The 14,133-nt window shown below is 38.3% G+C and overlaps 1 protein-coding gene across 4 annotated transcripts in view; it reads left to right on the top strand.

The window, feature by feature from the left end:
• The window catches only part of LOC129247290 (ATP-binding cassette sub-family G member 1), a 110,152-nt gene that overhangs the window by 83,771 nt on the left and 12,248 nt on the right, over positions 1–14,133 (top strand). Inside the window, exon 1 of one of the 4 annotated variants that reach the window (XM_054886351.1) lies at positions 12,940–13,841. The exons of the other annotated variants lie outside the window; for them this stretch is intronic. Coding sequence (XP_054742326.1) covers positions 13,375–13,841 — 467 coding nt within the window. The 5' untranslated portion in view covers positions 12,940–13,374. Of the gene's footprint in view, positions 1–12,939; positions 13,842–14,133 lie in introns of those variants that run through there. 4 annotated transcript variants of the gene reach the window in all.

Below are 14,133 nucleotides of genomic sequence, written 5' to 3'. Positions count from 1 at the left end.
CCTGCTAATCCTATTAGATGGACATTCCGATATCGGTTAGCAGAGCGCCACACATTATAAGCAGTGGCCATGCGTTCTGCCGACTCGATGTGGCTGATCCAGTTGCTCCTCCGGAAGATTAGTAGCAGTTATATGTAGTAGTGGCGACAATATAGACCTTACCTCAGTCCGCTACTATCCATTGACCATGACTCGGTGTCGACAAGTTTTATCAGCTGACAAGCAGACGAAAAATGTACTGCCAGCAAAAATGTCGGTGACTTGCAGGTGCAGTTTGTGACCATTCACAATCGGTGGACTTCCGGCTCGAGACACTCATAGAACTGAACGAACCATATAGCGAGGCAGTTACCATTTTCTTCTTCGTTAGGGCGATAACCACTTACGATAACCATAACCGAGCTTAAAACTAATCTGTGCTAAACGCAAAGGAGGCCTTCCTCTTTATGCGCTTCCACCAGCTGGTACCGCATGGAATACTTTTAGAGCCGGAGCATTTGTATCCATTCAGACTAGCAGGCGAAAGCTTCACTAGTGCTAAAAATGTTGGTGACTTGTAGGCGCTATTCAGAGGTTTTGCGAGCTGGAGCTCTGATAGAACTGAACGAACCGTATAGAGAGGCGCTGACCGTCTTAACTGACGAGCTTAACTAAGCTAACCGGCACCAGTTGGACACACCAAGTTAAGCCAAGTCCTACCTGATTTTACCCACAGAGATGAGACTTTCCCCTTTTTCTGCTACCACTAACTGGTACCGAATCGGAAACTTTCAGAGCCATGAATACAGTAGGATGACATGACCTAGCTCACGGAGGCTTTGGATTTTTATTCCCTGCACCATGTCTATACCATCGTAAAGCTCAAACAGCTCATTGTTCCATCGCTTATGGTACTTATAATCTTTCTCTCAAACACTCCAAGTGACGCCTGATCGGATGTTGCCATCGTCCACGCTTCTACGCCATACGATAAGACAGGTATGATGAGAGCCTTGTAGAGTGTTAGTTTTGTTCCTCGAGAGAGGACTTTACTACAAAATTGCCTACGTAGTCCAAAGTAGCACTTGTGGGCAATTGAGATTATCCGTTGGATTTCAAGGCTGACACTTTAATTGGTGTTAATGCTGGTTCCTAGATAAACGAAGTCTCTTATAACCTCGAAGTCATTAACTGTCAATAGTGACGTGACCGACAGTTTGATATCAGGCGGTACTTCATTTTGCCTATCGTTTGGACCATCTTAGGACTTATTAATAATCTATCGGAAAGAAAGTACTTAAGTATTTATATAGTCAGAATGTGCTCTGCGGCCAACTTCCTTGGCCCGGAGTCCGTTCTGCCATTCCCTTCTGCAGCCATCTAAGCCACGTTTAGCAAACAAGTTACTTTAACCCACAGCTTGGCAGTCTGAGAGAGGCTGCAGATGGACACAACTGATGTTACCTGTCATGTCCAACCGTCTGCCGCAGTTCTTCCTGTCACTAAGCAGAGGGGACTGTAGGCAGCTGGTGGGACTGATGATGGGCCACTTTCTATGAGCAAAGCACATGGAAAAGGTGGGCATCTCAGACAGTGCACTCTGCCCAGCATGTGGGGAGGAGGATGAGATGGCGGACCACTCTCTGTGCGTTTGCCCAGCCTTGGCCCCACAAGACCTACACAGATTTCTTCGGAAGCCGGGTAGATTTAAAAAAAAAATTAAAAAGGGAACCCGAGTGGTTTTGGTTTTGCTTCGGCACGGCTTGTGAAGGTCTTTGACATACTTCTCCTTCCATCGGCAACTAAATTATTGGTAGATAATATGAATAGTTTCCTATGGATTTGTTAGTCATCTAAAGTGCGAGAAGTGGGCGCCGTAAAGTCGGAGGTAGCTTGAGAAAGACGAAAGAAAACGTGGATTGAGGAATCCTTCAATTCGAGGGAAAATATACTTAGTTATCATTTCAAAACCAAATTTGTGATTTTACTAAAAGCTGTTTACCGCCTATATCCAAGTCGACCGCTGCAATGTGAAATGCTTCAAGAATGCATTGCCGATCACTGTCTCACGTGGCAACCTTCTAAATAACTTCTTCCTTATGAATTGAACTAACCGGAAAGAATGTGAATTTTTAAATAGCTAAACTTGCAATATGTCAGCTTTCTGCTCCTTACCTGCAACAGATAGACAGTTTTTGCATACATATAATGCAGTTTGACATCGAACCCACGTGCTTCAAAAAAGCTTGCGATACACACACACACAGGCGACTATAGCGACCGAAGTGTGTAGAGGGACTATTTGTAAGAAAACTTGTTTATATTTTTTTCAAATTGTTCTGCTGCGCTACACTCTATGCAACCCAGAAACTCTGCAGAAACTGGTATGGGTGTATGTGTGCTATTATTGCTATTTTGCGGCAACTGCCATCAGTACAACATTTAAACTACCAGGCAGGGACACCTTCACATAAACTTTGTTGAGAATAGTTTATGAAAAACTTGAAGTGGTTGAATATCGAAGTTTGAGAGTAGAGCAGTAATGTAGAGCTGCCAGCTAGATATATTTCTTATGGCACCTCAATCCCTTAAAAATATTTTCAGAACAAAAATTTTAATTTATGATTAAAAAGATGTAGAATTTTTGACTATTGATGAAATTGAGTAGCTGTCTATACTTTTTTTCGACTTTTCAATTCTTCAGTTTAGGTTCTTAATTTTAGTTTCCGTTTTCGTCTGCCAGTGAATTTTTTTATATAGAATGAATAGACTCAAAACGAGTATCCGGCGCAGTAATTTCAGCTTCGAAAAATCGAACGAAGTAAAATCACAGTAACTGATGGCTAACAATTATGGTTTTTTTTTTTTTGTATTTTTAAACTTCTTTTATTATTTTAAACTCATTCAATGTCTGCTGTAAGCCAAGATAGGTTGTCGACGTGCAGAATCAACGATATAGAGTCCACGAAACAATTTTTTTTTTTTTGACGATGATCTTAGGCAGATATCCCAAAAATTAGTTTATTGAGCATTTCTCCTTCCGGAATGAATTCGTGGTGCATCGCACTACAAAATCTAAATATGCCGACTTACGGGTAGAACTGAATCCGGAGTGAAATATGATACATAGCATAACCTTCGCAGCGTGATTATTCCGCCGAGGCAACGACGTAGAAGCATGACCGGGCAGTCCCCATGACTTTCTTTTCTATGGATTGCTATATTGAATCCATTTTTCATCACGATGCGATGAAGAAAACCTTTTCCTTTATTGCCTTTTTTGCCACTTCAGCAGTTGTTCACAGGCGAAAAAACGAGGTTCAACATCCCTTGGTTTTAAGGCGCCCAAGTCCCCTGTTTCTGAATCATTCCCAAAGCATGCAATCACTTGGAAATGGATTGGCGGCTAACTCGTAATACTGAAGAAAGCTCTTCTTGCGTTTGACACGGATCCTCATTGAGCAATGCCTCCAATTCAGCGTCTTCGAAGGTTTTTGGCCTTCCTTCACGCGGACAGTCGTCAACATCAAAATCACCATCTTTGGAGCGATGAAACGAATCTCGGCACGTTCTTTCACTTAAAGCAGCATCTCCATAAACTTTGTATAACTCTCGATGCGGTACAGCCGCCGCTTTTTTTCGAATGAAAGAGAAGAATCAACACTTCCCGCAAATGACGATTATTCGGAACGAAATCAGACATTTTCACAAAACCAAAAGTATATGATACAAAAACAAAACCAGTAGTGTGTCGAAGCAGTTTGTTGACCATATGTCTAAGCTTGGTTTATGACGTTTAGGTTATGATAGAATCGACTGGCGGCATTTATTGACAAACAGCGGGAACTTAGTTGCGCACCTAATAACTTTTTACTATCTACTATTTATTTAATTTTTTTTCATTAACTAATTTTTGATTTTTACTTACTGATTTTGTATTTTTTTCTTTGTTCTCTATTGAACTTTTAAACATATTTGCTAAAGCGATTCCCCGAAATGCCCCTAAAATTAACACAAAATAAATAAATAAATACTTTTCTTAAAAATATGTACCTACATATAGCAATATCCCACTGTGGCAACGTCGAAGAGAGTGCAACTGCCACAAAGTTCCACCCACACCCACAAAGTCTGCAACAAAGCTTGTAACCTTATACTCCTAGAATTATTTTTCATATTCTTGTCCTTTCTTTTTATTTCTTTTGCAATGATTTCGCTTTTAATACTCAGCAACAGGCGCATCGCCTGAGGACAAAGACTGTGAAACACTTGTCCATCTTCATTAATTCGTGAATGCAATTGTGCATTTATTGTATTTGTTAGTGTTGTTGTAATTTTCGCGCACACAACTCACAGCATCATGTTGTTAATTCAATTAATATCTTTACGAAGCGCCGACAAAACGTTCCAAGTATTCGTAAATGCTGGCACACGCACACACATACCTGCATGCATACCTACTTGTGTGTATGTATGTATGTTTGTAAGAGTACGTAATTGCAAGTAACAACAATGTCGATAAGTATGCAGCTGGCAGACAACGCGATTCCATGCTATCAATTTAATTACAGTTCATGCTCGCATGAGCCCCTAACCCATGCATGTGCGTGTGTGTGTATGGCTACATAACCAGTAGGGAAGACTGGAGCTAGTGAGTAAAAATGGTATTTTGCATTTAGTTCTCAACTAGTCTGTTTTTGATTAATCGAGTGAAATTCGAAGTTTGCAGTATTCATGTAGAGTTTCGAGGGCGAATATGATTCTCCATTAAAGAAAAAGACGATAAACAAAAGTTCAAAGCGGCAGAAGATTTTGATTCCCCTTCAACGCTCACTCTAATGAGAAAACATTTTTTTAGTTCCATGTAAGCGACATTCGATTTCAGTATTTTTGTGTGCTAACTGTACCAGACACATTTTTATAACGGATTTTCTACAGAATTATAAGTACACCCGGTCCATTTAAAAAAAGGAGCGGTTTAAAAATAAATATGAAGAACTTCTCTTTTGAAAAAATTTTGAATTCGCTATAGTAATCTACCGGTAGCTACCTCGCCATACAGTAAATAACTAAATATAAAACTTGGATGAAAATGTAGTATGTTTTGTTCTGCGGTCTTCAAATTAGCTTCAAACTAAGACCTATGATCGGAATTTGTGTTAAACTTAGTAAACACAAGAAATACTTCAAGAAACTGGAAGTAATAATTCCTTGTCCTAGATGCAAATTTGTGAGTGGCGCAAGTGGTTTAAATGGTATAAAGAAACGCTCACAGGCGATGAAAGACCAGTTCCTTCACAGGTTCTCATGATTGTCCCGAAAGAACATCTACAAAATGCGTAATTTCATTAAAAATATCTGTGAAAAAAAATTGAAATGAAATTAGGAATTTCTTAGATAACTGACGAAGTCTTTAGGTCTTCGTTAGCTCAATCCAAGATGTTTCATAAGCTGATGGGGAACAAAAACATGGATCATAGATAAAGAGTTTTAAGTAAATTTTTCTCATGGTTTTCTTTCAACCTATGGTTATTTTGTTTTTTTGACTAATATACATAATTTATAAGCCAATAGTAGAAAATGGAGATATTTCGATGATGAGGAGTCCCTTGGAGTATTGGAGAGAAAGATTCTGCTCAAGATTTTTGGACCTTTGCACGTTGGCGACGGCGAGTATAGTAGCTTTACGACGACATAGACATAGAGCAGCGAATAAAGATCCAGCGGCTACGTTGGCCGGGTCATGTCGTCCGAATGGATACAAACGCTCCGGCTCTTGGCTTCCCTTAGTGTTTCCAACTGGCGGAGGTTAGCAGAAGAAAAAAACGACGGAAGAAACTCCGCAAAATCGCGTAAGCGGTTACCGCGCCAATCAAGGAGAAGAATAAATTAGTAGCTTTAAATTATATGTTTTAGAAAATGAAATGTGCATCAGTACTTTGTAGACTACCCCGAGCATCTATAATATCTTATAGTGCTTCTTATAAAATTAATCAATTTTTAAACATTATAGTCCATGGGTACCTTGCTGTATTTCTCGAAAGTAACGTTTTTGAGCTCTGGTCGACCTTTTGAGAGGTTTTGTTTTGCAACTTTTTCTTTAAATATGTCCACAAATTTTGTATTGGTTTAATATCCGGGCTTTGGTCTGGTGTGTCCAATATATATATTAGTTTTATATGGTGGATCGGAGTTCTGGTAGAATTTAAACTGCGCTTTGTTGTCAACCAAGCAGCCAATGCTTGCCAAATTTCACTGTCGGTATAAAATTCCAGTGCTTTTAATGGCTGCATCCACACTCTATTGCGTCCATCGTTGTATTTCAGCATAATTTTAGTATCATCTCAGAATATCATATCATCCCAGTAGCTGTCTGGTTGAGCTGAGTCCATTTTAGTAAAAAATAACCGCTTTTCAATATGCTGTGCAGAGAGCAAAAGTTTCTTTCGAACAACTTCTGCAGTATAATTGTAATTTTGCAAAACTTAGTTTGTCGGATTCAATAAAACATTTCTGGTGCACATTTTTTCTTTTTTTTATAACTATAATAGACCGACTGGGCCCCCTCAAACGATGTCCGTTTTCCAGATATTTTTGCGTTCTTTATAATTTACGTACGATTTGATATTTTTATCAAAACATCACTCCTACGATTATTGAAGTGAAACTTCTTTTGTCTCGAAGGATGAAACGCTGTGAGGAGTAAAACCATAGCGTTTCATCGATATGTGACGCTACGCCAGCGCCATCTGTTAAAAGCGTGGCGTGGATGAAACGCTGTGAGGAGTAAAACTACGCTAAACTACGTAAAACTCACGCTATGCCAGCGCCATCTGTTAAAAGACTGGCGTGGCGTGTCGTCGTGAATGTAATGCGGTCGTTTATTATTGCATTCTTATCGAATGTAATTTGTAAATATGACATTTGATTGACGGCCGCCGTAGCCGAGTGGGTTGGTGCGTGATCACCATTCGGAATTCACAGAGAGGTCGTTGGTTCGAATCTCGGTGAAAGCAAAATTAATGAAAACATTTTTCTAATAGCGGTCGCCCCTCGGCAGGCAATGGCAAACCTCCGAGTGTATTTCTGCCATGAAAAAAATCTGCTCATAAACATATCATAAAACAAAATGAAATAAATGCATAAAAAAAAAAAAAAAAATTTTCTTGTGATTCGAACCAAGGATTTCGGATCGGAAGCCCACATTGCTAGCCGCTGGGCTATCGCGCTGTGCTGTCGCCGCAAAATAATGTATCATAAATCTGTTTACCATACCAAAGACCATACACTTTGCGAACGCATTTCGGTGGAAACAGTTGACAGTTATCCCAAACACAATATTATATTAGTAACGCGAGACGCGTCATAGAGTGTGTGTGTAGTTTCGAGCAAATCTTACAAACATATTTTGTTTTGTTGATTGATTTCTGTTAAATATGGCATCAAATCAACAAAAACGGAAACCGAAAACAGGTGCTGAACGGCAACGTGAGTATTTGGAGCGTAAAAAATTAAGAGCTACTGTTGAACACCGTGACAGTGAATCCTCCGGTTGTACGATAAGTGATAATTTGTAGTACCAACAACAAGATGCGGAACTACCATTGATGCAGTATTTCATCGATACCTTGATAGATTAGAATGTAGATCATTTTTTACGTATTTCAGTTACCATAAAGCCCTTGTTTCATTTTTGGAAAACGAATCCAATAATGATAATGACAATGCCGAGAACCAAATGTAATTGAGTACAATAAATTCATTTCTTTTTATATTAAAATAAATAAATAATTCTGTTTAATAAAATTCCATTCCATGCTTTCCATGACTTCTGCATGCATTATATTGAAATAATAGTTAAATTATTGATTTGTTGATAAAAGAAGTTTCACTTCAATCGTGCGGGTTCCGTGAACTACCACACACTTTCTTTTTTATGACTGATTGATGACTAACGCTTCGCCACTTTGGTAGAAATATAAATAAATTTTCCCCTGTTACTTGCAATGAAAACAAAAATACTCCAACCACTGCTGGTTGCAAATTCATTAGTCAAATTCGAGTCCAACACCAATCGATTTATCTGCACGTAATACACATTTACATACATACACACATACATATGAATTTGCACTCAAACGAACATGAAAGTGAACTGTTCAAACGGTACAAAGAGAAATAAAAGTAATAAAAAAGTCGAGAGTTTATTTGTTCGTTTATTCACATTTTTTCATCAATAGTTGAAAACTTCTGTTTATTTGTACTTGACGACGTCATATCTTTGCACTTAAATTCCAGAGGCGGAGTTAAAAAGCAACACAATACCATTTTGAGGTAATTCAGACTCGGCGCGATTTAATATCCAGTAATTTTGGAAGCATTCCAAAATTTTTTTTCAAGTTTTGTCAAATGAATTCCTAATTGTAATTTTCAAAGCTTTCATTAAAACTTGAACTTGGAAAACCAATTATAAACAAATTTTCAGAGTTTTAGTAGAGGTTAAGTAAAATTGGCTAATCAAAACTGATTTTATAGGGGCCAGAACTGGTGCCTAAACTCAAAGGTAGATGTGTAATACGTTGACTCTCTCATTCTCGTTTATGCCATGTAACTATAACCTGTTTTTTTTATTGGGGAAGGATTTTTACGTGGCAGGTCCCAGGCCCAGCGCACAACCAGATACTTTGAGATGTTTCGCCTTCTTACGTTAACTCGCTCTCGAACGGATGTTCGGGAACTACCCAGAGGATACTTGGGCGAAGCCCGGAAGTTGTGAGCTGCTTGGGCCGCATGCATAAGAATCGTCCTGGCCACTCCCAAGTGAATGGCAATCACCCCACTTGCGTAGACTTCTACACACGGTACCATCCTCCTGCGATTATCGCGCCAATCAAGAAGAAGAGCTTGGCCCCATATTGTCGTATACATATCGAATTGGTTAGGGCAGCTACTACTGCTTTGACGATTTCCTAGCCGTCAATTAAGATTCAAAACTGGTTAGCTCGGCTGCGAAACAAAATGAAACATCTCCTATCAGCAACAATAGTAACAGAGTTCCTTCATTAGGAAACCAGCACTAACGCCAATAATAATGTCAGCCTTGAAGTCCAATGAAGAATCATTCTTGCCAATAATTTCTACTTTGGACTGAGTAGAGAATTTAGTTAAAAGTTCTCACTCGATAAACAAAAATCACCCTTTTTAAGTCACTCATGATGCCAGCCTATTGTATGGTGCAGAAGCTTTCACGGTGATAACATCCGATGAGCCGGCCTTTAGAGTGTTTGAGAGAAATATTCTGTGAAAGATTTTTGGGCACTTTCACTTGAACAGACGATGGACGGTGGACGATGGACAGTGGTGGCAAAGTCATAGTGCAGGAAATCAATCTAGCGCCTCTGCTAATTACTGCATATCGTCCGAATGGATACAAACGCTCCAGCTCTAAAAGTATTTGATGCCTTTCCTGCTGGTAGTAGCACAGGAATAGGAAGATGCCCTTTGTGATGGGAAGACCAGGAAGGACTTGGTTCCCCTTGGTGAAATGACTGGTGCACTTCGATTAGCTCGGCCAAAATCGCTTAAGCGGTTCTCGCGCCAATCAAGCAAGCTTGGCTGCGAACACTTCTCTGTTTTGGCTAAAGTGATCATCTAGCCTTTGAAAGATTTCGCAACTGTTGACGATCAAACTCAAGACAAGATAGACCAACTGCCAATAATTCAGTTATTTTAGATTCGTGTGGGAAGCAGTTGCAAGCATGGTGATTAAATCAAAGTCCTTGCTTCCATTAAACTCTTCTCTAATATCACATTTGAGCTATTTTTCAGGCAAGCCGGCGGTGCCTTCATAGTCCAAGTTGCCGTTAAGTCTTTATATATTAAATAATATTGTCGATTGGATGGTTAGGTCGATAGCTGTATTACGCTGAGTATCTGCTAAGTCCTATATTTTTATTCTTTCGGGTACAGATTTAGCATTGTTGCAAGTGCTGATGTGTCAGTAATGCTTAGTGAGCCAGTGCTTCCTTTAAAATATCTCTCCATATGTCTCGGTTCATTGCATCGCTCCTTCTAGTACTTATTGGTCGTGGGTATTCCTGGATATCAATAATCCATTTTCTTAGAGACCTTCCGCGTTTTATACTGCTCTTCTGAGAGCTCTGTAGGTGCAATATGAGAGTATATTGCTTTCCGGAGCTGGAACTTTGTTAACAAATTTTTTTTTAATTAATATATGTACGAATTTGTTATTTTTAATCCTATATTTAGTCCTAGTATTATGCAAAGGTATTACACAACTTATGTGTCGAGCTCAAGTTTTGAAAAATTTGAAGCCTATTATTAAATAAAGTTTTCATAAAGTTTTTCTTTGTACTTTCTTCTTTTTTTAATATCACACAAAAGCGAAATTTAAAAAATCGATCCTACTCTCATTGCCACTGTTCACGAATACCAACTATTTATTTACTCTTCCTCTTACGCTGGCACAGTTTTTTTCAATTAAAAGAGTGACGCGTACTATTTATGGCAATATTTTGAACTGGGGCATTAACACGGCAGCGTACACCCATAGGTGTCAAAGTTGAGGCACTACACTCAACCAACTGAGTGCATATGCGTGTCTTAATAAAACCCTTCTCAGGAAAAAAGTGGCACTTATCTTTACTAGCTTTCTTCGCCCAGACACATTTTCTCCCCTTGTAAAAAATGTCATGCATTCATTGATTTTTGATAATTTTTTTTCGAGAAGATGTTGCGCATTTATAAGAATACGAAGAAGAAAGTTCTCATAGTGGTCGCTTCTCGACAGACAATGGCAAACATCCGAGTAGAATTCTATCATGAAAAAGTTCTTCATAAATTTTTGTTTTTTTTTTATTGAAACGTATTTAATAATTATTCATTACACCTAGTCTTAAAAACTAACATGTATTGTTTTTTTAACGATAAATTTAGAATAACGAAAATAAAAACTTAAAACTGTAGCTCCCTCCAATTTTGGAACAACATCCAGATGGAGGAAGAGCTCGGCCAAACACCCAAAAAGGGTGTAAAAAGCAATTATTTATGTAAAACAAAAAATTTCGGGAGGATATCCGCAAAGCGGTCAAAGTGAAAAGTTTTCGAAAATCAACGAGAAACCCAAGCCACCTCAATTTTACACTTATTCATACCAGAATAGCCTATTCTATTCAAAACTGTCAACCCAAAAATTTTCCAAAAATTCTGTATGAAAAGTGTGAATTTTGATGGAAATTAGTTTAATGCTCAAACAATTTTAACAAAATTTCAAACTTGATTATGTTTGGTTTTTCTTATTGAGTGAAATATATTTTTATAAAAAGAAAATAGTTCAAATTAATTTGAACAAAAATATTATTATGTATGTATATAAGAAAAAATGTCGGGAGAGAAAAGTTATCGAAAATCAACGAGAAACCCGAGCCACTTCAAATTTACATTTTTATACTATAATTCTACAGGCTTCAGAACTGGCTACCCAAATTTTTTTTTCAAAATTCAAATTTGTTGAATGCTCAAAATAAGTTTGAAACTTGGTTATGTTTGGTTTTTCTTATTGAATGAAATATATTTTTGTAAAAACATAACAATTTGAAAAAAGTAGTTAAAACTTAATAATATATGGTGGCCTCTTCATTCTGTCACTCACTTTATACAGGTATATATTTCGATCCGCCAAACGTTTGCAGGTCGCGGACAAATATAGCAACTAATAAAAATAAACATATCTTGGAAGCGCTGAAAAAATCACATTTTCTGGAAGCACTTAGTGAGCATTAGTAAGAGGGCGTTCATATAGGGAAATATTTGTTGCTTCAACTCGTTACTTCTGATGTTCGTACAGTGTCAAGATCCTCTGTGTTCTTATTTTCCTTAATGTTGTTTTTGGCTGTATGATAAAAAATAACAATTGCAAGGAGTGTGAACACAACGGGAACATAAAGAGAGCATTTGGAAAGTTAAAGCAACAAAAGTACCCATGTATACGAGTAAATGTGATCTAATGAAACTCTCCTTACTCAATAACTTTGTTGTTGCCATGTTTTTCATCAAGTGAGCAGAGCCTAGATATTGAGAGCAGAGAAGTGGCGAATCAAAGGCGCGAATTATCACAGCGAATTGAGAACCTCCTTTTTTCACAGTTGTATCAAACACAAATCACTTGAGCTACATATGTGCGTATTATCTCGTATGCACCTAGATAAATAAGTGTGTATGTATGTGTTAAAATGCATGTTGATTGCCGGCCATTCACATGTGCACTGGGGTCCATTAAATGATATGGAAATGTGCGTAATGCAGCAAAAGTAGAAGCATACAGCGCAAAAATTTATCATTATAAAAGCAAATCCGCTCAAATCTGGGATAGTCAGTGAGTAAAGCAAGTTTATTAGTCGAAGCTCTACTTTAGCTGCATCAATAGCATAATTATCATCAGCTACTGCTAAACATAGTTAGATTTGTATATTCTTGCATTCTTAATCATGACGTTATCATCGACACTGGCTAACGCCAACACTGTCAAGAACGTCATCAGCAACATTTCGTTATGCGCACTTAACTGAGGCTGAGCAGAATCTCAAGACATGACGAGATTCGCCGGCGTATCATTACAAGCCATTCAAAGTCACTAACAGGCTATGTGCCATGCCATCCCACTGACGCCCTGCCACCTCACCACTACACGACCACATCACCACACATTCACACAGTCAAGAAGATTCACTTTAGCCACACATTCTAGCAGGCATTCACTCACACAACGCGCGGCCTAACCAAGGTAGTAGGCAAAAGGCAGCAGGCGAGAGGCAGCAGGCGGCATTTAAGTTCGAAGCGCACAGAACAATGTACTTGGCAGCCAAAGAAGAATAGCAAAACTTTAAGTGTAAACATAGTTGAGATGGCGAACAGAGTTCAGTGTTTGTTGATGGGCGCAAGTTGAATGTTCTGGACAAGCGGCAAATTAAATTTTAAAGGCTTCAAAAATATGTCTCTTAAATAAAGGGTCAACGATTATAATATACGGCAATATCCTTCATTTAAAAAGTGATAAAAACTTAAGAGCAAAACAAACAATGATTGGTGTGAAAATCATAAAAAGTATAAGAACTTATTTCGTACAAAAATAAATCGTGCAAGGAGCCTCATCCACAAAATAAAAACAAGTTATACCCCAAGTGTCACTTTCGTGAATTTAAAATCATATCAAAAACAAACAAAAGTCGGTACGCTTCCTTGCGTACAATCGCCAACAATGTAACAAAATACATAAAACTACGCGCACAAAATTTTTCCAAGTTTCCAATATAAAAAGAAAAAATTCAACTAAATCGAATAAAAGAACAAGTAAATCAATTGCTTGCACCATTTAAAATGTCGCACACATCCGGTTGCAGTATTTTAGATAATTTAACAACCTCCCAGCCGCAGCTGTTGACGCGTTGCAGCAGCACAGACAGTGGCAGTCAACTCGTCCTAAATTGCCATCGGAATGGCAGTGGCAAAGGCATTGTTCAGAGTGGTGTGGCGCAGCCAGGCGCAGTGCAGATTGTTGTCGATGCTGATGGTGGCATACGCAACTCGGGCTTCGTGGACAATTTTGCGGTACACCGGCGCCATTCCGAATATGTGGAAGCCTATGCGGATATGTTGCACGATTGCAACAACAAATCGAATGAACGACGCGCACGACCATTATCCTGTTTCGTACAAACAAAACTCACCAAGAATGGTTGTATAAGTGCGTTACAACAACAGCAGCAACAGCAGCAGTGGCAAAATTCAGGTCAACTGCGTCAGGAGTTGGCTGCTACAATGGCGGCCTGGTTGAAACCAATAAAGTAGGCAAATAGGATTTTTAAAGATTGAATTTAAATGAAATGAGCTTTTTTATACAAAAAAGTATTTCGCCATAGCTGTGAATATATGAAGAATAAGTGCATGGCGCAAATTCAAGTTTTTTAGTGACTATTTTCATTTTACTGCACAGCAGATATTTGCCTATTCAGCCCAGTTGCCTAATTTCTGTAGATCGATAAAAAACCGAAGTTTTCAAAAATTATGCCTAACTTTTACTTAACAAATTTTGATAAAAATTTCGAAAACATTTTTTTTTTTTATAACATTTTTTGA

Source organism: Anastrepha obliqua, chromosome 5, assembly GCF_027943255.1.
Source record: "Anastrepha obliqua isolate idAnaObli1 chromosome 5, idAnaObli1_1.0, whole genome shotgun sequence".
NCBI classification, from domain to species: Eukaryota; Metazoa; Arthropoda; class Insecta; order Diptera; family Tephritidae; genus Anastrepha; species Anastrepha obliqua.
The sequence above is the reverse complement of the archived record's forward strand: the minus strand, read 5'-3'. Positions and strand labels throughout refer to the sequence as shown.